Source organism: Phytophthora cinnamomi (assembly GCF_018691715.1).
Source record: "Phytophthora cinnamomi strain GKB4 chromosome Unknown Contig53, whole genome shotgun sequence".
Taxonomy (NCBI): domain Eukaryota; phylum Oomycota; class Peronosporomycetes; order Peronosporales; family Peronosporaceae; genus Phytophthora; species Phytophthora cinnamomi.
In genome coordinates this window covers 995,043-1,021,915 of record NW_027150986.1, presented here as the reverse complement: position 1 = coordinate 1,021,915, position 26,873 = coordinate 995,043, and the positions used below count along the sequence as shown (strand labels likewise).

At 53.9% G+C, this 26,873-nt stretch overlaps 4 protein-coding genes across 4 annotated transcripts; 1 reads left to right on the top strand and 3 right to left on the bottom strand.

Moving 5' to 3' along the window:
• Positions 1 to 18,540: 18,540 nt before the first annotated feature.
• Positions 18,541 to 20,071, bottom strand: IUM83_00248 (uncharacterized protein; the record flags this gene model as incomplete). The annotated part of the gene is made up of 4 exons (XM_067924006.1): positions 18,541 to 18,978; positions 19,050 to 19,154; positions 19,272 to 19,400; positions 19,490 to 20,071. The coding sequence occupies 4 exons, from the start codon at positions 20,069 to 20,071 to the stop codon at positions 18,541 to 18,543; spliced, it is 1,254 nt and encodes a 417-aa protein (XP_067788872.1).
• Positions 20,072 to 21,420: 1,349 nt separating this feature from the next.
• On the bottom strand, positions 21,421 to 23,056 carry IUM83_00247 (uncharacterized protein; the record flags this gene model as incomplete). Its single annotated transcript, XM_067924005.1, has 3 exons — positions 21,421 to 21,843; positions 21,912 to 22,253; positions 22,316 to 23,056. The coding sequence occupies 3 exons, from the start codon at positions 23,054 to 23,056 to the stop codon at positions 21,421 to 21,423; spliced, it is 1,506 nt and encodes a 501-aa protein (XP_067788876.1).
• Positions 23,057 to 23,149: 93 nt separating this feature from the next.
• Positions 23,150 to 24,836, bottom strand: IUM83_00246 (uncharacterized protein; the record flags this gene model as incomplete). The annotated part of the gene is made up of 3 exons (XM_067924004.1): positions 23,150 to 23,572; positions 23,655 to 23,996; positions 24,084 to 24,836. 3 exons carry the CDS (start codon positions 24,834 to 24,836, stop codon positions 23,150 to 23,152), a joined length of 1,518 nt encoding a protein of 505 aa, XP_067788875.1.
• A 184-nt stretch (positions 24,837 to 25,020) lies between these two features.
• Positions 25,021 to 26,787, top strand: IUM83_00245 (YIF1B protein; the record flags this gene model as incomplete). Its single annotated transcript, XM_067924003.1, has 9 exons — positions 25,021 to 25,033; positions 25,104 to 25,333; positions 25,404 to 25,618; positions 25,695 to 25,842; positions 25,921 to 25,992; positions 26,068 to 26,180; positions 26,252 to 26,495; positions 26,565 to 26,638; positions 26,724 to 26,787. The coding sequence occupies 9 exons, from the start codon at positions 25,021 to 25,023 to the stop codon at positions 26,785 to 26,787; spliced, it is 1,173 nt and encodes a 390-aa protein (XP_067788874.1).
• Positions 26,788 to 26,873: the final 86 nt, after the last annotated feature.

The window sequence follows — 26,873 nt, the reverse complement described above, 5'->3', positions numbered from 1 at the left end:
CACGCACCCACAAGACGGCGCTGATCAAGCAGCGCATGGCTGATGAAGCTAGAGAGGAGCAGGAAGCCAGGGAAGCAGAGGAAGCACGCAGAGAGAGCATAAGGGCGGCACGGACGAGGTCGGAGAAGGCACAAGCGATGAAGAAGGCTGCTGAAGAGCGGAATGCTGGTGGACCAAATGTGCCGCGGTCTAGTAGCACTAGCAATGCCAGCGAAGATGAAGGGATGCAAGACGAAGATGGGAGTGCTGAGGCTGACGAAGAGGAACGAGGTGAGGACGACGAGGAGGAACGAGCGGAGGATGACGAGGAGGATCGCAATGATGATGAATCTGATGTGGAGGAAAGGTTAGACGAAGCAAAAGCTGCAGCAGCAATCACATCCCGTATTAAGAAGAAGCGCACGCTGAGTGATGTCGAAGACGAAGTCATGGTGACAGTTCCTGCATTAGGTGCAGGACAACGCAGCTGGCCTCTTTTCGAGGATGCCCTCAAAGATTACATGAAGAACACCAGCCAGGTTCTCGTCGTCAAGGAGAATATTAACGTCAAAAGACGCAACAATGCACTGCGTGCGCAGCAGCAGTACCAAGGCAAGTAAGACGACGAGATTCCTCTCATTCCAGCTGAGATGAAGTTATACCAGCGCAAATACACATGCACCCATGGGTGGTGCGAGCGCGAGCGATCTACCACCGGTAAACGTAAGGTTCACAAGTTACGACGGGCTGATTGCCCCTTTCAGTTTCTGGCTCAAGTGACGAAGCAGGATGACGAATCGTGGGCTATTGAACTTCGTCGAGAGGACTACAGACACAACCACGACATCAGCGAGAATATCTACAGGTCTTACCCAGGTATTCGCCAGGTTTCACACAATTCTCCACTTATGCCCGGCATTGAATTGCTCATGTAGTCTAATGCAAAACCTTCAAGCATCTACGACTACATCAGAGAGAATTCGTCTCACAGTGTCACTATGAAGGATGTTCAGAATTTGGTGGCGCGTTTACGTCGTTCTGGTGCGTGGTGTTAGCAGAGGCGGTCATGTATGTTGAGCATCTAATGCGGAATAATGTTGGATACTTGTAGGTGATGAACTTTCAGATGACGACGCTGTCACCGAAATGCTAGTTGATTTCAATTTACAATCCGCCAAGAATGTCTCCACCGCTAATCAGAGTGCCAAAGGAAACACAGGGGTTATATCGTTCACAACTGGGCACATGCGAGCAATGTTAGATAGCTTTCCAGAGGTGCTGCAAATGGATTGTACTCACAAAACGAACAGGTGGGCATAGTAACATCCTTTTGCCAGGTATTTAACAGGTTTTATCCGGGTATTGTGCAGGTACAACTACCAACTGCTCTCGATTGTAGCGATGGATCAATTTGGGCATGGTCAGCCGGTTCAGTACTCGTTGCTCGAGACTACATCGGATTGGCACATGGCAAAAGCTCTCGATCATTTTAAACGTGCGAACGAACACTGGCGGTCCATTCGAATCGTTATCGTGGACAAGGATATGCGGGAAGTGGACATCATTCGACGCAAGTTTCCTGAAGCCTGTATTTTTCTGTGTCACTTTCATGTCATAAAGTGGCTGCACGAGGTGGTTCGAAGTGGGAAGTATCAATCATTTTCAAAGGACGTGGTCGAGCAGTTGAAGCATGTTATAACAAACGTGACTTACTCGACAGCCGTTGATGTTTACGAATTTCATCGGGACGAATTTAAGAGTTTGGCTCGCAGAGATGGAAAGCACGCTCTCTGGCAGTATTTTCTCGATAACTGGGATGCTTGCTCGGATATGTGGGTGATGGCACACCGCTCGCAGCTCCCACATTTTAACAATCACACTAATAACCGAGTGGAGAGCTTTTTTGGGAAAGTCAACCAAACGATGAAAAGCCATTTCACCATGCGCGCCAGTCTTGCTGCTCTATTGGCTTGGCAACGCAGACAGGAAGATGAATACAAGTCAGTTGTGGAGATGCCAGGAACTTTACGGAATAAGGAATATTCAGAGGAGATGAATATTGTGCTAAGCATGACTACTCGGTGGGTGGCGGAAGCCATAGAGACGCAGTACAAGATTGCATCGGATCCAACTTTGGCAGCAGGCTACACCTTCACAGACAACGACACTTCGGTTACAGTGCGAGACAAGCATCACGAATACCAAATACAAAAAGATGGACTAGACTGCGACTGTGGTTTTGCGAAAACAATGAAGCTAACTTGCCGTCACGCGATGGTGTACAAGAAGTCAACTGGAAGCGCATTCTTCATCCCATACAATACGATCGAACCAAGGTACGCGCAGATTTTGCCAGGTTTTTACAAGGTATATGTCAGGTATCGAGCAGGTTTTCACTCACATGCCCCGTTTTCTTTGTATAGGTGGTTTGGCCAGAGTCGCAGTACTATGGATCGAGTAAGTGCATTATCTTCGCCGTTTCTTGCCAAAGTTTACAAAGCTGAAAATGAATCTCATGGAGGACCTATGACTGAGCGCGAAAAATACCGGCGCGCTCAGCAAGCATTTGGCCGTATGAGCGGGGAGCTGTACCAGCTTTCCGACGCGATGTTCAACACAGCAATGTCCAAATTTGATGAATGGTGGCACAATGTCAGACGAGGCAGCGTGGAGATTACATCACCCGTCGCTACCAATGATAGCAACGAGCACAGTGGCGAAAGTGATGGTCGTGTGCTGAGCGAAAACTGCGCTGCTGCAGAACCCAAGAGCCTCCAGGATGCAGAGAGCACCGGTAAAGGAGATGATAAAGGTAATCAGAACAATGAAGATTGTGATGACTGTTACGATGTGCCGCCTACGTAAGTTGCATCCGACGATCGTCTTGAAGAAGCGAAGGTTGCTATAAAACTGAATGTCTGTGCTCCTGTGGTGGGCCGGCCTCGCGTTAACCGGGTTCAACGTCGAAACACGGCTCGCTGCGCTTTGAAAGAGTACAATAAAGGCATGAAATGGAGAGCCCTCCTTCGAGACAAGGACGTTTCTGACATTGTGGCCTGCCTCGATGAAATTACTCCTTCTCTCCAGGAAGCACGTTCGTACTTAGCTACACATCATGTGTACCTACACAGCGGAGTTCCTGCCTTTACTTGGGAAGTGGATTCAGATTTTGTGCCTGATACTGTGCGTTACCACCTCCCTGAGGCTACAGTGGATATGGCACTCACGCGACTTTATAAAGAAAAGCTTGTTTTGAATGGCGGAAAGCCGCTACTGAACGAAATTGTGATAGATGGAGAGAGCAATGAAGATAATGTGGTAGTCGTTTTCGAGAAGATATGCAAATTTACACGTGATCAGTTGCAGGCCATGAAATATCTGTGGAATTTGCTGAGTATATGCAACAACGGAAACGAATGTTGCATGTGGCTGAAAGATAGAGTAAAAGTTCTGGTGGACAATGACGGTAATGTGGACGGCGTATCCGAAATGCTCCTGAATGCATGGCCTTACGATTCAGTTCCCGGTGTGCAAATGCTATACTGCGAACTATATCGTTTTCGCGGTGGAACATGGCTAATGACAATACCATATTGGCCTATGCATCCGTTCTCAAAAAGCAATACAAAAACAACGCCTGTGTGCTCTTGCCACAAGCCTCGAGCGACGAAGAAAATGCTGTTTCGGGAGAAAGTATATTGCGCATCCACGAGTGTGTACGTGAAGGATGTGACTATGTGTTTTTGCCGGTAAACTTCGACAAGAGCCACTGGGCCAGTGTTGTCGTCGTTCGGGGCTCAAAAACTCTGCTCGTGTACGATAGTATGCATTCAAGAGCTGTGCAGAAGGTGTTGAAGACAATTGCAAACGAGGTCAATAGTGCAGTGTTGGGTGAAAAATACACCGTGAGTGTCGTGAAGCTACCACGTCAAAAGGATGGAAGTAGTTGTCGTGTCTTCACCTGCATGCATTTTATGCGCCAGGTGGCAACTCGAGTTCCAAAGGACTTCTCGCCATCGGGCATCGTAAAGCTACGCTGGCAGATGATGGATGCGATTTTGGCGATGAAGCATTGCACAGAGTAGCACCTGAAATTGTTATCTGAAGTAATTCATCGTCAATACATGGACTAAACCTGGTAAATACCTGGGTCGAGACAAATGTTAGCGTGATGATTTGCTTGCTCAGATAGGTACCGACGATTAGCGATCTTCGTCATTTGCACTTTTGCCAAAGTTGCACACATATGATTTGTCCAGGTTTTGGACCCGGGCAATACCTGCACAGGTAATATAAACCAAAATTACCGCACTGTTTATGTGTAAATTCGATACCTGGTTTAAACCTGTCGCCAGACCTGGAAAATTCCCGAAGTATACTTGACCTAACCCTTCGAAATACCTGGACGGCAGCTTCGTCCTTAAATATTCTTAGGAGATTCGAGGGCGAATACTTTCAATTAGTTTTTCTACATGCTCTTTCCGCGTCTCAATATCACAGACCAATAGAGGGCAATTTGACGTGTTACGTTCGCGGGAGCGTATCTACCGTGCTGCGACCCGGCCGTGAGGCTGGGCTGAGCCCCCCGTGGATAGGGTGGTAGATTCGTCCCGCTACGTTAGCGTTGCCGTTGCCCCTGATCCACTGACCATTCTAGCCGCGACGCCCGCGACGGATTGTTTGCACAAGCGCGTGTAGAACTTGAAAGTGTCTGAAGCCCAGCGGCCGTGGAACTGGATCGTCAGCGCGTCTACTCCGGCCCGGTACATATTCGTTGCTCCACCGGTTCTCAGGGAGTGGGTGCTGAATCTGGCCGGGTCCTCACCAATGGCGCGCGCAGCGCGTTGAACAGCAGTTGCTACCTGAGCGGCCGTCACACAGCTTGGCCGGCCGTCCTCGATTGTGAATACGGCGGCTGGAATCGAAGCTGGGAGTCCCTCCCTTGCTCGGAGGAGGAGTGCGCCGAGCAAAGCACGGGGCGCCCTGAGCGTGCCAGCATCTGAGTTGTCGGGATCCCGCCCTGGTTCGTCTTGGAGCCGCGTAGGCGAATGCACACCGCTGAGGCCGCGCTCGGGTCCATCGTGGGAGTTCCGGTATGGTCGATGGTTGTGATGTCGGCTGCCTTGAGTGAGAACCATCGGAACGACGTGCTTGTGATTGCGACAATCTCGGAGCGTCGGAGTAGAAAGAAGAAGGCAAGACACAGGACCCCCAAAGCGCTTGGTCTGCGGGAGCGTGGAGATCGAATGCCATGGCGCAATGCTCCAGGAAGATGATGGATACGGGCGCCTTCTGGCGTCTAGGGGGGGGGGTCAAGGCGACCCACGCCCTTCAGGAGCACACGAACCTGTGGGTGGCCGACGGGGAAATCTAGCCCAACAGCCACGAAGGAATGTCGAACGCCGCCCAGGGTTGTCTTCATTGTGGAGCTTTGCACGGAGCGATTGGTGCCCGGTCGGCCTTGGGTGACGTCAAGGATGAACTCAGACACCAGGGCAAATTTCTCTTCCACGGGAACGTCTAGTTGCCATGGGACGCCGTGCCGCCGCTCCCATTGCTTCCACCGGTCGAATAATCGCGCGTACTGCTTGAACGAGGATTTGGCCACGGAGTGCTCTCGGAGAAACTGCGCCGGATGTCGCTGAGTCTGGCGATAGTTGCAGGCGGCGGTGTCAGCTCACAGCCAACGGTTGTGCTGTCGAACAGGCGTGAATGGGTGGGGCTCTCCCACCAGCGGAAACCCGCGTCCGCCGCGATGTTCTCGGCACCGGGGATGTGTGATGCTGAGATCGGCAGTCCGTACTGCTGTTCCACAAGCTGATCAGCCGGATGAGGATCTGGAACCTGGGGTTGCGCGATGCCATTTTCGTTTGCCACGTGACCGCCGACGTGTTGTCGACCGGGAAGTGTACGTGTATCGACCGGGGGAGGTTGCTGGCGGCTCGCCACGACGGGGACCATGCTTAGATTGCGAATGCGCAGGCGTGAACTGGAATGTGAGGGTGAGGTGGAGGGCCGGGGCGAGTGCGCACAGCCCCCGTCCGAAGCGTCCGTGGCTACGACGATGTCGGGTTCGGGGAGTGCACCGAAGTATTTGAGGGGTACTCTGTTCAAAGTCTGGTCTTGGAGAATGTGCCGCCACCATAGGAGGTCGTCGCGCATGGCAGACGTGATGCTGACGCGCGAGGGTCGGTGGAGCCGGCGTTCACGAGTGCGCAGGGGTTGGAGAAATGCCTGGGCGGGTCGGACGCAGGTCGCGACGTGGCGCCGCGACCCGAGGATGGAGCGGAAGTTGCTGCGCGAGAGGCTGGCAGAGCGGAACGCTTCCTCGGCGCGTTGACGCGCCTTAGCTATCTTGGCGGGTGGTACAGCGACCGCGCCGGCCACTGTGTCGAAAATGAGACCGAGCACTTGCTGGTGCGTGCTCCAAGGGGTGAACTTCTTTTCGTTGACGGCAGTAGGTCCCATGACGGACGCCATCGCGAAGCGAAGGAAGCGTTCAATGTCTGCGCAGCGGGACCCTGTGTCTGCCGCCACGTTCACGTGGTCGTCGACCCAGCGGTAGCTGAAGAAACCGACGGGATGCGAGGGGTTGACGCTGCTGCCGTGGACGTACGCGACGGCTCCTCCGAGAACACCGTAGGTACCGGCTGACCCGAGTCATCGGAAGGCGGCGGACATGTCGATCACGATGGCGTTGTCCTCGGGGATGTGGCCGCAGACACGATAAACTGACTTGCTGTGGATGCAGGCGGCCACGTCGCCAGCCATAACTTTAACTTCGCACGAGGGGTCATCGGACTTGCACCGGATAATCTCCCGGGCGATGCTAGAGCAGTGCTCGAAGGTGGCTCTTGGTACTTCGGCTGGGTCAGTGCACTGGATGACTGACTCGTCCTCGGGGAATGAAAGATCGTGGATCGTCCGCCCTGTGAAGTGGGGGTCCGCGTCCCCCTTGTCGACGACACCAAATGGGCTGATGACGATCTCGGGCCATATCTTGATAATGTCGGCGTCGACCACGAAGCATCTCAGCAAGTCCTGTTCTTTCCTGATGGTTTTGCACAGGACGTTAATCCGGGCGATGCGGACGGGTGATTCCGCGGGAAGCGGTCCTGGTGGGGTGGCGGCCGTCGTAGATGGACTCGCACACCCTCGGAAGCGATGCGGACGAAGTCGTGGAGCTGTGGGTATCCGCGGCACGGTGTCCTCAGGCGTTCGGGGAGAAGTGCCTTGTTGGGACGGTAATCGGCTGGAGTTTGGCAGTACAGGAGTTTGATAAACGCTTTGAGCGTCGGGCAGGTGCGGCGAATGTATGCCGACATCACTGCCTGGAAGCGTTTGTTGAGCTCGTAAGCGTCGGGGGCGCTCGGGCTTGGTGTGGCTGGGAGTTCGGCACCGGCTTGGCGGAAGGCAGTCCCTATTGAGGATCGTCGGATGGCGCTCCAGAGCTGGGTGCGGCGGTCAGGGCTTGGAGGCCTTCTTTGGACGGCGTGGGCAGCAGCAATGTGCTGCGCGGCATGGTTGTGACCGGAGCGACGACGCGGTTCCAGGGTATGTTGTGGGAAGATGCCGCTTCAGCAGGGAATCCGTCGGTGGCACGCTCGGTGCTGGGGGCGTTGTGTCTTTCGCCGGTAAGTGTAGCACGTGATGGGATCATATCTTATCTCTCGGCGATATGGCCCGTATGTGTAGGCTTCACGTCGGCAAGTGGACGATGCGAAGGAGAAAGGTTGCACCCATCGACGGCATGGCCCGCGGATGCGGGATTCTCGTCGGCAAGTCCACCGGACATGATATGAAGTTCGTACCCCTCAACGGCATGACCCTCTGATGTGGTTTTCTCGCTGACAGGAACAAGAGACTGCGGGTGGCAATGTGTGTCGCGTGGCTTCCTGTCGCTGAACGCCGATGGTGTCGCGCCAGGATCTGCAGAGCTGGGGCGTGTATCAACAATGGCTTCGAGTTGTATGTCACCGGTGAGTGATCGGGATGTGCATGGGATGGTTGGTCCACTTGGTCTCAGATTCTTGTATGGATTGTGTGTATTCGGATTATGGCTGAGGTGAGTTGAACGAAGTGCAGGTGGACCTGCAGCACCTCGTCCCCCTCAAGCTCGTCGACGCTGGTTGAAGTCGCGGCGGCCGAATCTCTTCTTGGTGTACGCGAGCAACGCGGCGGGAAGCTCGTCGAGCCACGTGTGCAGGCGATTGCGTGCGGCACAGGTGGCTGTGGACCCACCATAGCACGTCGAGCCTGAGAAGAAACGCAGGCATGGCTCCTGGCCTTCGGCGTTGAAGGGTATCATCGCCATTGTGTGGACTGGAAGGCCGCTTGGGTGGGAACTCCGGGGACCTGACTCGCGGATGACGCGGCGGTGCGAGGCATGTGTGACCGTAGTGGGACCGGCGGTGCTGGCGGTGGCGGCGCCGGGTGCTATCGTGGCGCACAGCGCGAGTGCCCACGACGTCGAGTTGAAGGTGATGCGGTGGACTGCGGAGCAATAGTCCCGCCACCACTGCGGCGAGTCATTTGATCGGTGGATTAACGCGTTTCCCAAGAGTTGGTTCACCTCGTGCAGCGAGCGCTCGACGCGCTCCGGAGTAGCCCCGGGGTCTGCATCCATGGTCGCCATCACGAACTCGCGCGGTCGGAAGAGCGCATGCGTCATCGGCTCGTACCATTCGGTGTTGGCGAAAGTGGTGAGCCCTTGAATGGCCCCGAGCAGATATTGGTAGGACGTGCACGCGGGTGGTGTCGGTGGCGCGATGTTCGGTCCGAAGTCAAGGTTATAATTAGCGTCCGTTGAGCCAGCCTGTAGTTGCGCTGCGTGGCTGGCGCGGGCGTAGTGCATAATAGTAACCCCCGTAGCGCCCGATGCGCGCGCTGTGCGTCGCCCCGAGGATTGGCGGCGCGTCCGAGAACCGCAGTGCGTCCAGGCGCTGCATGCGCAGGATGAACTCCATCGGGGAGTAGCCCTGATCCGCCGGTGATAATAGGAATGGGTACAGGCGGTACGCCGCCAGCCGGTGCACTGTGGCCGGAAGGAAGTCATCTCGAGCGCAGTTCTCAATCGGGGGGGGGGGGGATGTCAGCTGCGCGAAAGTTCAGGAGAGCCGCAGGTGGGAGAACGCCACGGTCCTTTGGCAGGGTCCATGAGCTGTAACCTGATGAGCCGGCGAAGGTCGGCGGCCGCTTGAGAGAAACGTCAGTTAATGGTGCGAGAGCTGGCGTACTCGAGCTGGCATGCTGCTGGCAGTATCTGGTGAACTCAGAGAATAATGCGTCGAGTTCCTCGGCGGAGAGTGCCGCCACTGCTGACGAACGGACGGGGCTGTGTAGGTTGAGATCCGGGCGCGCTCAGGAGACAGTTGTGTACGCGGTGAGCGGGGTAGTGCCGGGGCCGCCACTGCGCCCGTATGTAATTGGCTTAGAAAATCCGCCAAGTCGAATGGTCTGTATGGGGAGAGTGTAGGAGCGGCCGGCCCCTTCAATTCTGGCGGCTGTGCATGTTGAAGCCCTGTGCTGGCGGCGCGTGTGTCTGCCTCCCTCGGATGTTGAGGTAGTGTAGATGTGCTCGCTGATCCGGCCGGGGGAGGCGGTCTGAACGCGAGGTACTCGTAGTCGGAGTCGCTGTCGTCGCCGTCAAGGGTCCCAGCCGTGACCGAGCGCGATGTAGGTGCAGAAGACGCTGGCGGTGGAGCTCCAGGGCGTACCGTGCCGGGTGAAATCGCGGACGACAACATCGTCGATCCGCCTCCGATCGGAGAACATGCCGCGCTCGGCTCCAGCTCGCTTGGCCTGTGTGTGTGTGGTGACACTGGACACTGGGGGCCCCGCAGTGGGCGATGAACTCGGCGGCCAGGCCACTGGGGCTGACAGCGCGCGGGGAATAGGCGCGGCTCCAGTAAAAGTACTAAGACGGGGCCGATAGGGTGGGCTGCGCGGTTGGCAGCAGTGCGGGCAACGCTTGCGTCGCGAGGCAAGCAGCCGGTGCGGGAGTCGGAGCTATTGTCAATGCAGGAGCCGTTGCCGGATTTTTAGCCGCTCACGCTCTTGACGCCTGCACCACCTAGGCCGCCTTTGCCGACGCCGATGTGGGCCCTGTCGCCGCCGTGGCCGCCTTCGGCGCCTTAGACGCAGTCGCCATCTCGGACGCCTTCGCAACTTTGGGTGCTTTCGGCACCTTGGGTGCCGTCGCCGCCGAGGGCGCCACCGCAACCGCGGACGCTGATGCCGCTGCGTGCGGAGGGGGCGGAGGTGCTGAGGTCGTCGCTGCACTGCGTGCGTCCGAAGTGGCGGAGGCTTGGACGGACGATGCTGACGGGGCGGTGTGCGTCGGAACGCTGGGCTGCGTGAGCCGCCGTCGCGAGCGTGAGATCCGAGCGGGATCGCGGAGGCGAGGGCCGCTGCGGCTACCACCGCTTCTTTGTGGACGACAAGCCGCCTCTTCTGGCGGCGAACCTCAGCGAGCTCGGCGGCGGTGCGCTTGCGCTCCGCGAGCCGGGTGCTTGCACGGGCGAGTGGGGCAGTCTCGCCAGGCCGAGCCTCCGCGGGTGCTGGCGTGGCTGGGGCCGGTACCGGAGTCGGCGGGGTCTTGGGCGCGGGCACTTCCGTCGTGCTGCTGCCGTCTGCGGCTGCTGCTGCTGCTGGGGGTGGACTGGGCGCCGGAGTTGGGGACGGGGCTGCTCCGGGCGAGAGAGGGGCAGCTGTCGTTGGTGGCGCCGAGGGAGGGGAGGCCATGGTGGTTGCGGGGGCTTCTAAACTTCGGTGGCTGGGGTGCAGAGCGCGAATGGGCGGTATCCTTGGCCTCCGGCTGCCGCCGGTGGTTTCGCCTTCGCGTCTGAGCACCCAAACTTGGAAACCCCCATTTCATTATCCTGAAACCCAGATTAGTGAGATTGACGACCATAGAAGGTGGCATGTCCCCACTAGCACGCTCTCGAGATGGTGCACGCAGTATTGCCCAGCACCAAGTTGCTGGGCGCTCGCATGTAGGCGAGGTCGTACGTTTGGACCTCGTCGTCGAGCCATACCAGCGGCACATGGTCCTCTATAGCGCCGCAGCACTTGCGCAGCGCAAAGGTAAGTCTGCCAGCGTCTTGAGTGCGGTCGAAACGGAGATTTTTATGGATCACGCTCATGCTAGGGCAAAATGAATTTGATGTTCTCGCCACCCAGTTGCTCTCTTGGAAGCCGAGGCCACCGTGGCTTCCTCAAGTTAAGTCCAATTGCTGCCAATGAAGCTGGCTAGTGACGTTTGTCCTGATCTACATCTGCCTGCTTACCAGCGGAGCTATCAGCAATAGAGATATTTCGCAGCCTGCAGCTCCCATCACAACAACAGCAAAGAGCGTGTCACGGGTTCAAAGCAAGATAACGGCAAGCAGCGAGGTGATAGTGTGAATCACCATGGACATCAACTACAAAGTATCGAACCCATGGCGTATGCCTGGGCAGGTATCAGATGGGAGCAAGATTAGGAGTGTAGCCAATCTATAGTGAGCCTAGTAGTTTGATGAGGTTTTAGTATGAGGAAAGTAAGGATGCGAGAGATGAAGTTGAAGTGCTGGCGAAGCACGACAGCTTCACCTCTCTCATTCCGGAATCAACCACAATGGACTCAACTCGGGTTCCTATTAGCTGCTTTGATCAAGCAGCTTCGTGTGGCTCTCCACGACCTCGACAAACTGAGCGAGAGGCCCCACGACTAAATAACTACAACCAACGACCTCACTTACTCTGAAAGTGCTACCAAATCGCACTTTAGTCTGAGCTCGCTGAGAGAGCTCAGCTAAAGTTGTGACATAGTAGACCTTGATGGCGATGACGACGCGAAACACGGTTCGGCGAGTGCTGAGGAGCGACACGGCACCAGCTCGGCGACCCTTGGAGCTCGAGAACGGTGACGAGAGCACCGCAGCCCTCAACACAGCCCTAGAGCAGCAGCTGGATGCAGCGATAGCTGACATGCGTCAAGAGATGACAGCGTTACAGGACAGTTTGAGACTGGAGGGTACGGCATCAATGACAAATGTTAGTGACAGAATCAATGCTGAGATGCACGAAATGCAAGGGCAATTGGCGAATGTGGTCCAGACTATGACGAATATGGTGACTACTTTAAATCGGACGCAAGCAAAGGCCCAGGCTGTTCAACAACTGGCAGCAGAAGCTCGCGATCGAGCAGTGCAGCAAGCGCAGACGACTGTCGCCGAACAGATTCGTGGTGTGCCGAACGTCCGTTCAAGCGATCCCATCAATATGACAAGTCCTGCTACTACTGCTGAATGATTGTCTACGCCGCTACCACGTCTACGCAAAATGGACGTAAATCCTCCGGTCTTTGATGATCTTATTGATGGAATATAACTGAATAGCTTTCTGTTTCAATTTGAATATTACTTCGAGCAGAAACGTTACGATCTCCAGCAACATGACCACCTCCTGATTCGCGAACTTAACCAATGTGTCCGCAAGAATGCTTTGGTGTGGTATGAACGTTACATGACGGAAGAGTGCAGCGTGAAATTATGGAGTGTGGCGCAGGAGGAGATTAAACGTGAGTTCCGCAAACCGAACTTTGAAGGCAAAGTGCGAAATCAACTTTTGACGATGCGTCAAACTGGAGCTTATCCGGGATATGTTTCTAAGTTCCGTGATTTACAGCGTGTTGTCAGACTTGGTGAGTTGACAGCTGTGAACCTTTTCGTCAATGGTTTGACGAACACTGCAATGGGCGTGGGGCGCTACCAATGCTCGTCAAAGTGTTCTGGTGACAGATTCAACTGCCTGTTACATTCAATCGTCGTCATCAATTCACGCAGATGCTGTCAGCCATGAATGCACATAAAATCGACATAGCAAACAGTGCGTTCGAGATGATGCACTACAATTTTGCACGTTTTCACCCACAGCTCGTGAGTTTTGTGAAGGCCCAATCGCTTATGATCATTGTTATAGCAGAGTACCTGTCCTCACCGCAAGATTGCAATAGGATCTCCCCTATATCTCCAGCGAGTGCCAAAGTGTTGAGTGAGGCGTTTAAAACCAACCACGACAGTAGATTCTAAAATAACGTGAGGAATTCACCATTGCTGTTATCGAGCCAATGTTTCATTTTGGCATGGGTACCCTCAGCGCTAGAGGTGTCGTGGCAGCCGAAGTTCGTAAATAGATCGGTTCAGCACCTCTCGAAGTTGTTTTTGTAGGACCATCACACTCAAATCAGGTATCCGCTCATGCTGTTGGGGAAAAATGTACAAGCCATATCTCTCATGCGGCAAAGAGATCGGCAAAGAAGCGAGCTGAGAAGGGCGTTGTCATCGGTGTTGACCCACAAAAGACGGCATATCATGTCTTCATCCCGCGGACTAAGCGCATTATATCTACCACCCCTGTGAAGAACATCGATCGCCTAGATCCACGAGCTGTGGGGTGATACATGGACGCTGGTGCGGCGGACCACGACCGCAACCAAGTCCAATTGGACGCATCGGAGAGTGAGCCAAGCTCTCAAACTAGCAATCCTTCATCGGAACGTGAGGACGTGCAACATGACGATGATGAAGATGGCCTCCGGCAGGACAGCCCGAGAGAGCTGCACAACCTGAACTCCCGTGCTGTCCAGCACATTTTAGCTTTGAACCGCGGAGCACGAGCATTGTCAAACGAGGATTTTCAACTGCCGTAATACTTTCTCGACGAGTTTGCCACTCCAGCAACCGTGCTGCTTACGATTGGGCTACAGCCTTCATAACCTTGCTCGAAAGCGCCAACACCAAAGTGCTGACTTCGGTGAAGGAAGCAACTAACAGGTCCCACTGGCGCGAATGGGTACAAGCGATGCAGAAGGAGCTCCGAGCAATCGCAGGTAATACTACATGGAAAATGTGGACATTCCCCACAACGGAAATTCGATCAGCGCCAAATGGGCTTTTAAGATAAAGTTTGACAGCAAAGGTGCGTTTGAAAGATTCAAAGCCGATTGGTGGCACGTGGGTTCAACCAAAAGTTCGGAGTTGATTTCAGTGAGACCTTCGCACTCGTGCTCAAGATTGCAAGTTTGCGACTGATCGTCGCTCTAGTCGCGTTGTGGCATGCTACCATCCGGCAAGGTGACGTGTCGAATGCATACCCCCGAGCAGACTTAGACCGTCCTATCTATATGCGGGCTCCAGTCGGTCTCTCAGTGCCGAAAGGAAAGTGTCTACGCCTGCAAAACAGTTTATACGGCTTGAAGCAAGCTATGGAACGATACCATTCATAAGTTCTTGTTAGAAATGTGAGGAACAAACTGGACCCACGCCTATACTTCCGGCGCAGTGATGGCAAGCTGATAGTGTTAGAACTCTACGTTGACGACATAGTGGTGGTCAGTTAGCCTGAGCGCAACTCAGACTGGGTGATGCAGAAGTTAGTAGACCAGTTTGAGACCAAGGGCATGGATCCCGCCAAGAAATTCCTCGGTATTAACATTGACCAGACCGATACAGACATATATTTGCACCAGACCGCCAACATAGACAACCTACTGACGAAACTGGACATGGAAAACTGTCGCCCAGTGGTGACGCCGATGGAATCGTCACGAAATTTGAATAGGGAAGACGCTGAGCACTTTTTCGACCCAGATGCCATGAGAGAGACAATTGGTTCCCTACTATAGCTGAGCACGTGAACTCGCCCAGACATTACGATGTCGGTAAATTATCTCGCGCGGTTTGTTTACGCCCCTACAACTACACAATGGACTGCTGCCAAATGAGTCTTGCGATACCTTCGCGGATCTCGAGACCTGAAACTCGTGTACCCCCGGCCTCAAGCCTCACGAGCACACGTGACTACAGTGACGCTGACCGAGCTGGTGAGAAGGATGCGAAGTCGACATCAAGCAACCTGCTGACAATGGCCAGCATGCTCATCTCCTGGTACAGCAAGCAGCAAAGCACCGTAGCACTATCTACTGCGGAGACGGAGTATATCGCCGGGGCCACAGCGGTGTAGGACTGCTTATTGGTCAAGCAGCTCGTCCGTGAGCTTGGCCTTCACAACAACGACGACACTGTCGCCTAGCACATCGACAACCAGAGAGCAATAAAGAATATGGAGAATGACGTGACCACCTCCCGCATGAAACACATCAACATAAAATTTCATTTCGTCCGCGACGAAATCGCAAGGAAGGCATTCAAATCCGCTACTGTCCGACCACAGAAATGAAGGCTGGCATCCTGACTAAGCCACTGGGTGGTATGCTGCACAGCCGTAACGTGGTCATGTTAAAGTTGATCACGTCAAACACGAGCGAGTATAGAAAGTGATCACGACTGCCACTGTCGAGGAGGAGTGTTGGTGACCGCAGCTTGCACCACCTGCGACTGGAGCAGTGGTGCTAGCAACGACTGAAACAGCATGCGATAGCAACATCCTGTATGCTCGCAGATTGAAACCAATGTAGAGAGAGAGAGCGCGCTCAACTCCCATGCACGAAGGACCAGTTTAGGAGCACAGATAGTGGCTCACACCTCAATTTCTCCTAATCTACTCAGTGCGACGCTCCACTACTGGGAGGAATCCTGGCTCCTGTCCCTCTTCTACACCGACCCAAGTCTCCTGTCTCCTGCGTACCATGTCCTCGCTGCCCCACTCGCCTTTTGCTCGAGCACGTGTCCTCGAAAGCTACCAGGCAGAAGGGGGCTGGATGCTTGTTGCGGCGCACAACGACATCTCGCCGACTTCGGCCCGTCGGTTCGTGGCCAGTGGTCGCGAGGAACCTCTGCCCTGTGGCGGCTTACGGGGTGCGTGCGTGAAGTGAATGCCGGAAATTGCATCCCTCGAGAGGTACTTGAACGACGACTGAACCGACACGTTGCAGGCGATGATGGATATGGTGGCGTTCGACGTCGGCGTGTACATCAGCTTGTCGACCAATTCGGGCAAGCTCGTCGGTACGCTATACACTGTGAAACAGGTGCATGTACATCTCCACCTACTCATGCATGAAAAGTCTAAAAGTACTGACCGCTCAAATTGTTTGATACGCAGGTTCGAGTTGAACCAATGACGTGTAACAACGAACAGAATAAGACAACGTGGATGAAGTTCTCGAAGCAACTACGCTCTCACATGAGTGCTGGTGACTTTATCGGTTACTACGACGAAACTAACCCAATGTTCACTGCAAGAGCACTCATAGTCGCGCAAAGATTGGCGGGTGATCGATCCACCGTCTAAAGGTGTCGATCTTCAAATACTTTGTGCAGTCTCGACCGAGGTTGGACTTGTCCACACCGACTCGAACGCGGCAGCATACGGATGGATGTCAATGCCGCATTTGTTGATGCTACTTACGAGAAGGTGAAGGCGTCGCCTACATACCAAGAACACTTCCAGGATAAAAAGGTGATTGTCGTGCTCGACAACGCCCCAGCCCCCAGATCGTGTTGTCGACCACGTCGATCTCGAACTGCTCCGCCTGGCAGCTTATTCGCCTATGTGCAACCCGATAGAGGGATGCTTCAGTGTACTCAAGGCACGCATCAAGGCGGACCTCGCTTCGTCGCGTGAGGGGTTGGTGGAGACCAGATTGCGGAGGGGCACACGAAGACTCTGGAGCGCGCCGCCAAGCGCAACGTCAGTTGCATGGACCTCTGACTCGTGAGTAAGATGATCTTGCACTGTCAGTATGCTGTTGCGGCTGCTGAGCGTATGGAGGAGATGCAGTATGGGACTTAAGGCTCTCCTCTCCGATTTGATCTAGGATTTCACTGCATTGCGTAATGGAATTCCAAATTTCGTTTTTTTGCTAATTAGTCATATTTATTTTTAAAAAATCGTATTGTTCATGACCAGTAAAGGGAGCAATTTTTTATGGGTCAACACTTTTCTTTGGTCAACCATGGATCAGCTTTGACCATATTTGGTCTATAGCAAACCACGTGATTGTATAACTTCGATACCTCTTATAATTATTTAATTATAACGTATAATATATACTACGCTTTTCAAGAATATGTATTAGTAGCACTTGTTTTGTCATGAAAATATCAGTATGCCCATAGGGCGTGCGCATAGATAGACAGATGTCTATCAGGTGTCGTGGGTTCAAGTCCCACACCTGTATAGGAGCTCGATCCTTGAGGTAAATGTCGTTCGGAAAATCTCCGTCAGATCTGAGACATAACCAAGGATTTGGGTCGTCCGGCACGCTCTTCTTCGGAGGAGTAAGTCTCCTATGGATCAGGCTGACTCAAGGATCACGAGTAATAACCCACTGTCTCAAAGTGACATCTCGGACACAAATTTTTCCCGTAACCAGCAACATCTCCTCCTTGCGATCGCGGATAGGTGATGCCGGTCCAATCGGGGTTCGGCGAAAGCCAGGAACACAATCGGACATGTTCTCACGGGTCTGTGTGGTACCAAGGGGCCTCACAAAGATCTTCGTCCTGCACTTGGTGCGCCGGTAGGCGTTGTATCGATGTAGTTGGTGTCCGTTCAGACGTTGACATGGTACCGATCGTAGGAATAGCCTCCAAAATGGACAGTCCCCGTTTCCAATCCGGCGGCGGGGACATCGGCTGAATTGGCACGATTAGCAGAATGGGTATCTTCGAGTAACGTCGGCGCTTCAACTTGGTTACCATCACTCTCTTCGACTTCCGAGTTTGATGATTGACCCAGCAGTATAACCGTTTCCGTGTCACTGAACTCAGATCCTTCGGACAGCAGCGAGTTGGACATCGATTCATCGGAGACGTATCCTGCGTTCATGGGGCTTGATACTTGGGTTCGGTGCGGTGGCGGTGGTGGTATGTTGAACTTGGAAGGTTTCTAAATGACCGCTTGGGCACTGTACGAATAACACCAATTTCAGATCACCCACGTTACTGCGAAACGACTTAGCGAGCGACCAGACTACTGGCAATCGCGATGGAGCAACGACGAAACAGCGAACGAAGTAACAATTCTCAGTAACTCTACGATAGTGGGGTAGATATTAAGTCACAACAACACACGAAAATCCAGCGATTCACAACTTTCTAATTATCCCACAACACTCTAACATACAGTTAACGGCCACGCAAACACACGACATGAGAAACCGCAGGTCTTCCACATTTTTAAATCTGGTAGAATACCCTCTTCATGGTGATAAAATTTGATCCAATTTTGACCATAACAAAAGGTTGCCCCCTTTTGACCAACTTTTGACCCAATGAAAAGAGTTGACCCAATTTTGACCATAACAAAAGGTTGCCCCCTTTTGACCAACTTTTGACCCAATGAAAAGAGTTGACCCAATTTTGACCTGCGCCCATAAAAAAGTTTATCCGCCAAAGGTGTAATGTTTAAAAACCTGGCTTGGGTCTTGAAATGAAGCACTATGCATGCGGAGGAAGGGGGCGATGCTGGGAAACATACGATACTGAATGCGTCGGAGCAACGCCCCCCTTAGCAACCGCGTATAGCATTCGCTGTAAGGGTGCTGCTATATTACATGTAGTTTATACATGCTCGTGATGGATATCGCATGAAGAGTGTGTCCTGTCTTCACGTCTAGCTACCTGGTTGCGCGCGCTGGTTCAGAACTTGCTGCACCAGCACGTTCTCGATGAGCTCCTGGTCGGCTTTAATGTTGCCGGCAGTATTGCCTAGCACGAAGTTGCTGAGCGCGCGCATGTAAGCAGGGTCGTACGTCTGGACCTCGTCGTCGAGCGATGCCAGTGTACACATCTGCAAGAGCGACAGGTCGTGGTCCTCTGTGGCGGCAGCGGCACGCTTGATCAACGCGTAGCACCGGTAGTTAAAGGTGAGTCCAGCCAGCGGCTTGTGTGCGATCGAAACCGGAGACACACTCGCCACGAGGATGACGATCTCGCGGTCAGCTTCCACGTACCGCCGCACGATCTGCTTCACTCGCACATCGGCACGAGCTGTATTTGCGAACAGCTCTTTGGCGTAGTCCTCGATGATCGTGTACGGAGTGTCAAGACTCTGGTAGGTACAGCAGTAGAATGTCAGACCACCTAACCTCCGCAACAAACTTGGTTCCTCTCTAGCCTCACCTTCGCAGCCTTATCGTACAATTTGCCATTCCCACCATGCTTCTTCATCCCCTTGAAGTGGTCCCACGTCGCCTCTGCAGTATCTCGAGCATGGAAAGGCATCGCCTTGTTGGCGAACACTTCTAAGTGCATCCCATTAACGCCCTTGTTCGATCGCAGCTGCACGCCGTGATGGCTCGACTCGGTCATGTTCAAACGGTTGGCAGCGAATACTACATCTACCTCACGACGTGCCTTCTCCAGCTCCCCCAAGAGCCCCCTGAAGTCATTGATATCGGCCTTGAAGTCCAACGTCCTCCCAGTGAAACACCTTCCCAACATCGGGCTCGGTAAAGCCGAAAACTCGGCCATCTGCACACGAAAATCGACGAGAGAATGACTGAGAATCCCCCGACTCATACCTCTCCCCCGCCAAAAAAAATGATGCGCCAAAAACCAACCTGTTGCTTGATCCGCGCCTGCACCAGCGTCTCCAGAGCCTCCGCCAGCTTCTGCTGCCGCTCTATGATGAGCCTGAGCCGGACGTTCTCCTTCTCGGCCTTGTCCCGCTGCTCCCTCTGTCGACATGCCACCTCCTTCCACGCACTCGACACCTCGGGGTTGGCCCGACTCACCACCAGCGCGCCCCGCTGTCTGTTCTGCTCGTCTGCGGCCTGTCGCCGCTGTCGCTGCCGCTGCGGGTGCTGCACCTGCAGCGCCTCGAGCTCCAGCTGCAGCTGCTCCACCTTGCGCTGCAGGAACGTCATCTCGAGCCTTCGCTCCTTGCGCGCGCGGTTCGGGTCGTCGTACAGCCCCGCCTTGCGCAGCAGCCGCTTCTTGGCGTTGGCGCGCGCTCTGCGCTGCGTCTTGTCGTCCGCGGCGTCGGGCGGCTGCGGGCCCATGACCTGCCAACTCTCGGCCGTCATCATCGCGCTGGAATCGGGGTAACTGTGCGCCTCGCCGTCCTGGAATGCGTACTCGTCCACGAATGAGAGCGCCGCCTCAAAGGCGCGCGCCGCGTCCTCGTCCTGCAGAAACGCCATGGCCTGCCGCTTCTCGCCTCTGCTCGGCCGGTGTGCCTTGCTTCCCGTACTGGAGCTCGGGAGAAGGAGGTAAACGCTTGCACTAATGATTGCAGGGCGCACGCTCTGTCCCACCACGCAGCACTGGTTATCGTCATGACTATGGAGAGGCACAATACCAAGCCTCGAAAGGCATAATGTACAGTTATAGATGACAGAGTTTGTGGGTAGCATTGATAACGCATTCTAAGATGTGGTATTGTGCTTTTCAGGGATCAGATTTGAAAAACTACCTTTTACAGCAGCGGGGTAGGTAACCGATACCAATTTAGAAGCACACGAGTGCAAGATTAGAACAACCAACCAAATCTTCATGGTAACAGGTCCGGCGAAGGTGTGGAAGCCTGAATGTCGAGAAAATAGCCGCCAATCGGGCCCTTTCTCCTTCGTAGGACTTTTGCAGGTAGTGCGAAGAATTCAGTTTACGTCGCTTTAGCTAGGACAAAACTGTCCGCATTCATATAATATAGGATATTATCCTATATTATATAAATGCGGATGGTATAATAGATGCATATATACATATTATGTAGATATATGCATTAACTCCCAGCAGAAGAGCAACCTCGCCGATCTCCCATGCAATCGGGAGGCATTATGTCTTCCCTGACATCCTATAGCTGACCTCTGCATTTGCTGCTGTTTAGGAGTTAATCAGTAGGAGCATCGATTCTTACATGGATAGGGTGAAAGCAAACCCGCCAAATCCAGCCAAATTGGCGGCTTCATATCTGTAGATGAGTTTGCTGCTCGTGCTTCCAGGTCCGCTGGACAGATCTCCTCTCTCCCAGCTATTCTATGAGGCTAAACACCTACCGTATTGCCCACTTTCTTCCCCTTCGTAGCGGTCGTTTTGGGGATTTGAGGACTGTGACATCCATCCCCGAGAGCCGGTTTCATTTTCGGTCGCTCTAGCCTTCTCCCCTAACTTCTGTCCTTACATTTTATGCGTTACAAATCCTAAGATTAAAGTCCTGTGATGTTTAAAAAGGATAGATCAAAGTCCCAGCAAAACAACAGAAAAGCACAATACGTGATCTCTATGTTGTGATAGCCGGGGCCATCAACGTCCTCGTGAAAAAAACTGAAAAGTTGACTCTCCTGTCATCTTTTTTTCTTGAGACGCTTCTGGCGTTGCAGTTGGAGTCCAACTTGGACCTGGAGCCACGCGTACTGGCTCAGTGCCACACAACTTTCACCCTCATCACCGACTTGATGTGGTGCAGGGCAACTGCATTGTGCCGCACAATTTGTGCGAGGTACACTGGACGACGAGAGCTGGTATCCCTCGATCTGATCGGTCTTCCGAGTCAGTGGTGCAATTTCTGATCCATGAGCACATTCTCGATGAGCTCCTGATCGGCCTTGATGTTGCCCGCCGCATTGCTCAGCAGAAAGTCGGTGAGCACTCGGATGTATTTGGGGTCGTAGATGGTGCCCTCCTTCGTATCAAGAGTCACGTGCGCAACCAACTGCAAAAGCGACAGCTCTTGCTCGGGCGTAGACGATTTCGCACGCTTAATAACGGCATAGTTGCGGTGGTGAGAAGTCAGCCCAGTAAATGCCTTGCGTTTAATCTCGATTGGCGCGATCGTCGCCACCCAAACCACAACTTCCCGATCGGCTTCGACGTAGCGGCGAATAATCTGCTTCACGCGGACGTCCGTGCTTGAATTGCCTGCAAAGAGCTCTTTAGAGAAATGTTCTATGATCGTGTACGGCGTATCGAGATTCTGCAGATCACATGTTCAACGCTAAACAACATTGCTCCAACAACGAAATATGAAGAAAATGGTCGTACCTGCGCAGCCTTCGCATACAGGTTTCCACGGTGCTTTTCTGAGCCCTTGAAATAGTTCCATGTGGCCTCCGCAGTGGCATGCAGTCCGAAGGGCATTACCTTGTTGGAAAATACCTCAATATACATGCCATTCACGCCTTCGCGCATGTGTAAGTCTTGCTGGGTCATTTCCATCGTGTCAAGGCCATTGCCAGCAAGAACTGCGTCTACTTCGCTATATGTGGCATCGAGATACTCCAAAAGTTCTTGGAAGTCTGCAGCATCTGCACGAAAATCTAGTGTGCGACCAGAGGGGCAAGAAATGTCGCCTGGTCGGCGAATCGACGATGAGCACTCGTCAATCTAGCACGTAAAAAGGTTAGTACCTTAAGAACGCGAACGTGAAAAACGTGGTCGCCACCTACCTGTTGCTGGGCGCGCTTCAGCAGTAAATTTTCTAAGCTCTTGGCCACTTTGATTTGGCCTTCCAAAACGAGCTTCAGTCGCACATTTTCCCGCTCTGCCTTCTCTCTTCGGCCCCTCTGACGAGCGGCAAAGCCCTCCCAAATACTTGAAACTTGAACTTCCTTGGAACTCGTAGAGGTGCGTACGTCGCCGTCGCCACCCGCTTCGCTCCCGTTTTGAGCTGTCGTTATTGCAGAAGTTATCTGGCTCGATCGCTTCTGTAGACTCTGCAACTCCATTTCCAGTTGCCCCACCTTTTCTCGTAAGTACGCAATCTCGAGCTTCCGTTCGTTGCGAGCGCGGTTGGGGTCTGCGTAGACTCCAGCCTTCCGCAGCATCCTCTTCCTGGCATTGTCTGCTGCGCGGCGTCTCGCTTTCACGACCTCGACGACCGGACGCGCTGTCGTTCCGGAGCTTACCGACCTATTTGACACTGCTGAAGCATGCCGGGACCCTCGATCTGTAGCATTCGCCACAGAATTCACGGTAACCACAGCACCAGCTGAATTTGCGTCGCTTTCGTGGTTTGGCGCGCCGTTCGACGGTATTTCCAATCCGTTCACGACCGGGGGTGGCGCTTCCGTTGGATTGTCGAGTTCTCCGACGCCTGATGCGCTGTCGTCCTCTGCAAAGTCGTCTAGGAAGCTCAGTGCGGCCTCGAACGCGCGCATGGCGTCTTCATCTTCAGCGAGGAACGCCATCGGCTACCGCCAAAACTGCGTACTATTTCATTTTGGGTAAAAAAAATATTTGGGTAAATTTGTGTCGAAAACCTTAGGTGGACAGGTTTTATGTCATGGCCGCAGCATCTGGTCCATGAGGACGTTTTCGATGAGCTGCTGGTCGGACTTGATGTTGCGAGCCGCATCGTTCAGCAGGAAGTCCGTGAGTGCTCGGACGTACTTGGGGTCGTAGATGGTGCCAGCCTGCGTGTCGAGCATGCCGTGGGAGACGAGCTGCAGCAAGGACAACTCGTGCTGGGGCGTCGACGTCCTGGCACGCTTGATGACTGCGTAATTACGGTGGCGAGACTTGAATCCACCGAAGGGCTTCTGCGCCATGTCAACAGGCTCAATGGATGCGACCCACACCACGACTTCGCGGTCAGCTTCCACATAGCGCCGCACTATTTGCTTGATGCGAACGTCGGTGCTGGAGTTACCGGCGACCAGCTCCTTGGAGAAGTGCTCGATAATCGTGTACGGCGTGTCGAGATTCTGAATTACAACGCAGAATGGCAGCATGCAACTGTCAGAAACAGCCAAAACAGACAAGTATCGTCGGCAGTTCCATCCGTACCTGTGCAGCTTTCGCGTACAGCGTGCCTCGGTGCTTCTTTGAGCCCTTGAAATAGTTCCACGTTGCCTCTGCAGTGGCATGCAGGCCGAAAGGCATTACCTTGTTCGAAAACACCTCCAGATATAATCCACCCACGCCTTCGCGCATTTCCACATCTTGCTGTGTCGTCTCCATCCAAGCAAGGCCGTTGCTGGCCAGCACCGAGTCGACTTCGCGGTAAGTGGCATTAAGGTACTCTAGAAGCTCCTGGAAGTCTGATGCATCGGCGCGGAAGTCCAATGTACGACCAGAAGGGCAAGTTACATCAACCGATCTCTGGATAGACGCGGAGCACTCGGCAATCTGGACGAGCAATCCAATTCAGCATAGCAAACGTTGGTCTTCCTCATATTCACAAACGAGGTTGTTGGAGAACTGGGCGTTGCCTACCTGCTGCTGAGCTCGCTTTAACAGTATGCTCTCCAAGCCTTTGGCGACTTTGATCTGGCTCGCCAAAATAAGTTTCAGTCGGATATTCTCGCGCTCCGATTCTTCTCGTTGGCTCCGCTCACGAGCAGCACAGTCCTCCCATGTACTAGGATCTGACAATTGCTTCTCACTCAAATCTTCATCCGTGGAGATTCTTCTCGCTTGAGAACCATTCAGTTGTTCGTTGCCTCTAGTACTCGTCGCCAACTCTGTCGGCATCGTCGCTGCGGGGCTTGAGCGCTCCTGCAGAGCATGCAATTTCGTCTCCAGCTGATCCACTTTCTCGTGCAAATAGACAACCTCGAGCCTGCGCTCATTGCGTATACGGTTGGGGTTCCCGTAGACGCCAGCTTTGCGCAGCATTTTCTTCTTGGCGTTGGCGGCTGCTCGGCGACTCGAACGCAGCACCTCAGGATCCGATTCTACTGACACAAGGCTGTCACCATTGGATTTTGCTTTGCTCAGCAGTCTAGACGACCGACGCAATGGTGGGTTGCTCTGCGTTGCAGCAGCAGCAATGGGGTCTGCTTCGGCATCGACTTGAAGCTGAATATCCTCAATTAACGGCAAGTCCAGCTCGTCGCCTTCGAGTTGCTCGCCCACTGGTGCAACGTCGACTGCAGCAGCCTCAATAGAGGAGCCATCGGCACTAAAGTCGTCCACGAAGCTCAGCACCGCCGCGAACGCATCCTCATCTTCGGCCAGGAAGGCCATCGGCGGCAACTTGTCCTGTCGCCACTGAAAAAAAGTGGCGACTCAAGTTCAAGCCCAATTTATGGTCCGACCAGATCAGATTAAAAACAATTGTGTCTGACCAAAATCCGATAACCGTGTGCGCCACACCACTGACGCCGTCGCGCCACGTCGTCACAGCAGAACGAAAGAAGCTAAGATTGCCATGGCTCAACCAGGTACGCGATGTCCTCTCCCCGTGCAGGCAGCGCAGCCCTCGCCTCCCCTCTCACCGCGTGTACGTTGCAGGCTCGTTCCCGAACCCGAACAACCGTCAGCGGCCGCAGTTCAACTCGACGCCAGGCTTCGGCAACGCGTCGCAGTTCCCGTCGCAGCCCGCCATGGGCCAGCAGCGGGCGCCTCAGCGCGGGCCTGCGCACCAGTTCTACCAGAAGCCGGCGGCCGCTCCTCAGGTGCAGGCTCCTGCGCAGGACGCAGGGTTCTACGGCGCGCAGGCCGCGCCCGCCTTCTCCCAGGACGTGAGTGGATAGACAGGTAGTTTGCGCTGGAACAGTTGTGCTGACCTGCTAATTATTGGGCGCTGCGCAGTTCCACCAGCCAGGGATGGACACCATGCCACCGGCGCAGCAGCAGTTCCAGTCGGCGCCCGCGGGCTTCCAGCACCGCCACCCGACGCATGGGAACAACTTCGGCGGCTATGCGCAAAACGTGCCGCAGCAGACTCCGCCGAACAGCAACCCGCGGCCGCACATGCAGCACCCGCAGCAGGCGCAGCAGACAGACTTCATCAACCAGTTCTCCAGGTGACCAGTGAACTTTTGGGGGAAGGATACAAGTGAAGGAATGCATGGCTGATAAGTATGTTGGTGCCGCTTCCAGCAACCCGATGGCAGGATTGGCGATGAACAGTGCACAGGATTTCCTGCAGAAGCAGTCGGAGATGTACCTCCCGGGAGCCTATGGCGTGTGGGGAAGTCTGAAGTACTACTTCACTGTCAACAACTCCTACGTCAAGAGCCGTCTTAAGGTGAGGAGGACGGGCAGCTTGTTTTAGGGAGGCGCTTATCTGATGAAATGGACTGGTACTGTGATGTCGATATTGTAGATCCTGCTCCTCCCGTTCCGACACAAGAACTGGCGCCGTATGGGGAACGGTGAGCAAGACGAGTCCAAGCCGGTGAGTCTGGTTGTGCATGGATCTTGCATTTGGTACTGCTTCTTACGAACTTGCCGACGTGTATACATTCATCAGATGCAATACGCTCCCCCGACTCGCGACTGCAATGCGCCTGATCTGTACATTCCGCTCATGGGTTTCCTCACCTACATCTTGATCGTGGGGTACTCCAAGGGCACTTCGAACCAGTACGTTGTGGAGCCATTTGCATCGAATGATACAAAATGTATCCTTGCTAACAATATTTTTTCTGCCTCAGGTTTAGCCCAGATGTGATCACCAAGGACGCGAGTTACTGCCTCGTGATGCAATTGGTCGAGATCGGTGTGTTGGCCGCCTGCCTCTATGTGCTGAACAGCTCCATATCGTTCCTGGACTTGGTATCCTTCTCCGGCTACAAGTATATCCCGCTGGTGATCAACACGGTCGTCTTTCAGCTGCTCGGATCCATCGCATACTACGTGTCGCTCCTGTACACCGGCGTGGCTGTCTCCTATTTCACGGTGAGTTGTGCTGAACTCTTATCGATTTATCTGTATGTTGCAGCGTTTAACGATTTTTTTCCGACACAGCTCAACTGCATGAAGGGAAGTGTAGCGGAGCCTACTCCTGAAAACCGCCTCTTCCGGAACTACCTGCTCTTCGGGTACGAAAGATCAAATCCGGCTGATCCTATATGCCATGTTCGGTCCTCGTTACTAACTGCGCTCTGTCTGCTTGGAAATTCGCAGCGTGTCTTGCTTACAACTCGTCCTCGTGTGCTGGATTTCCTACACAACCGCGCCCGGCGAGTAGATTTTGCGGCCAAAGGCAGTCGCTGCAGCTTACACCCTTTCGTCAGCGACACGGGTTGCACACGCAAGCAAGCACGCGGTGGATCT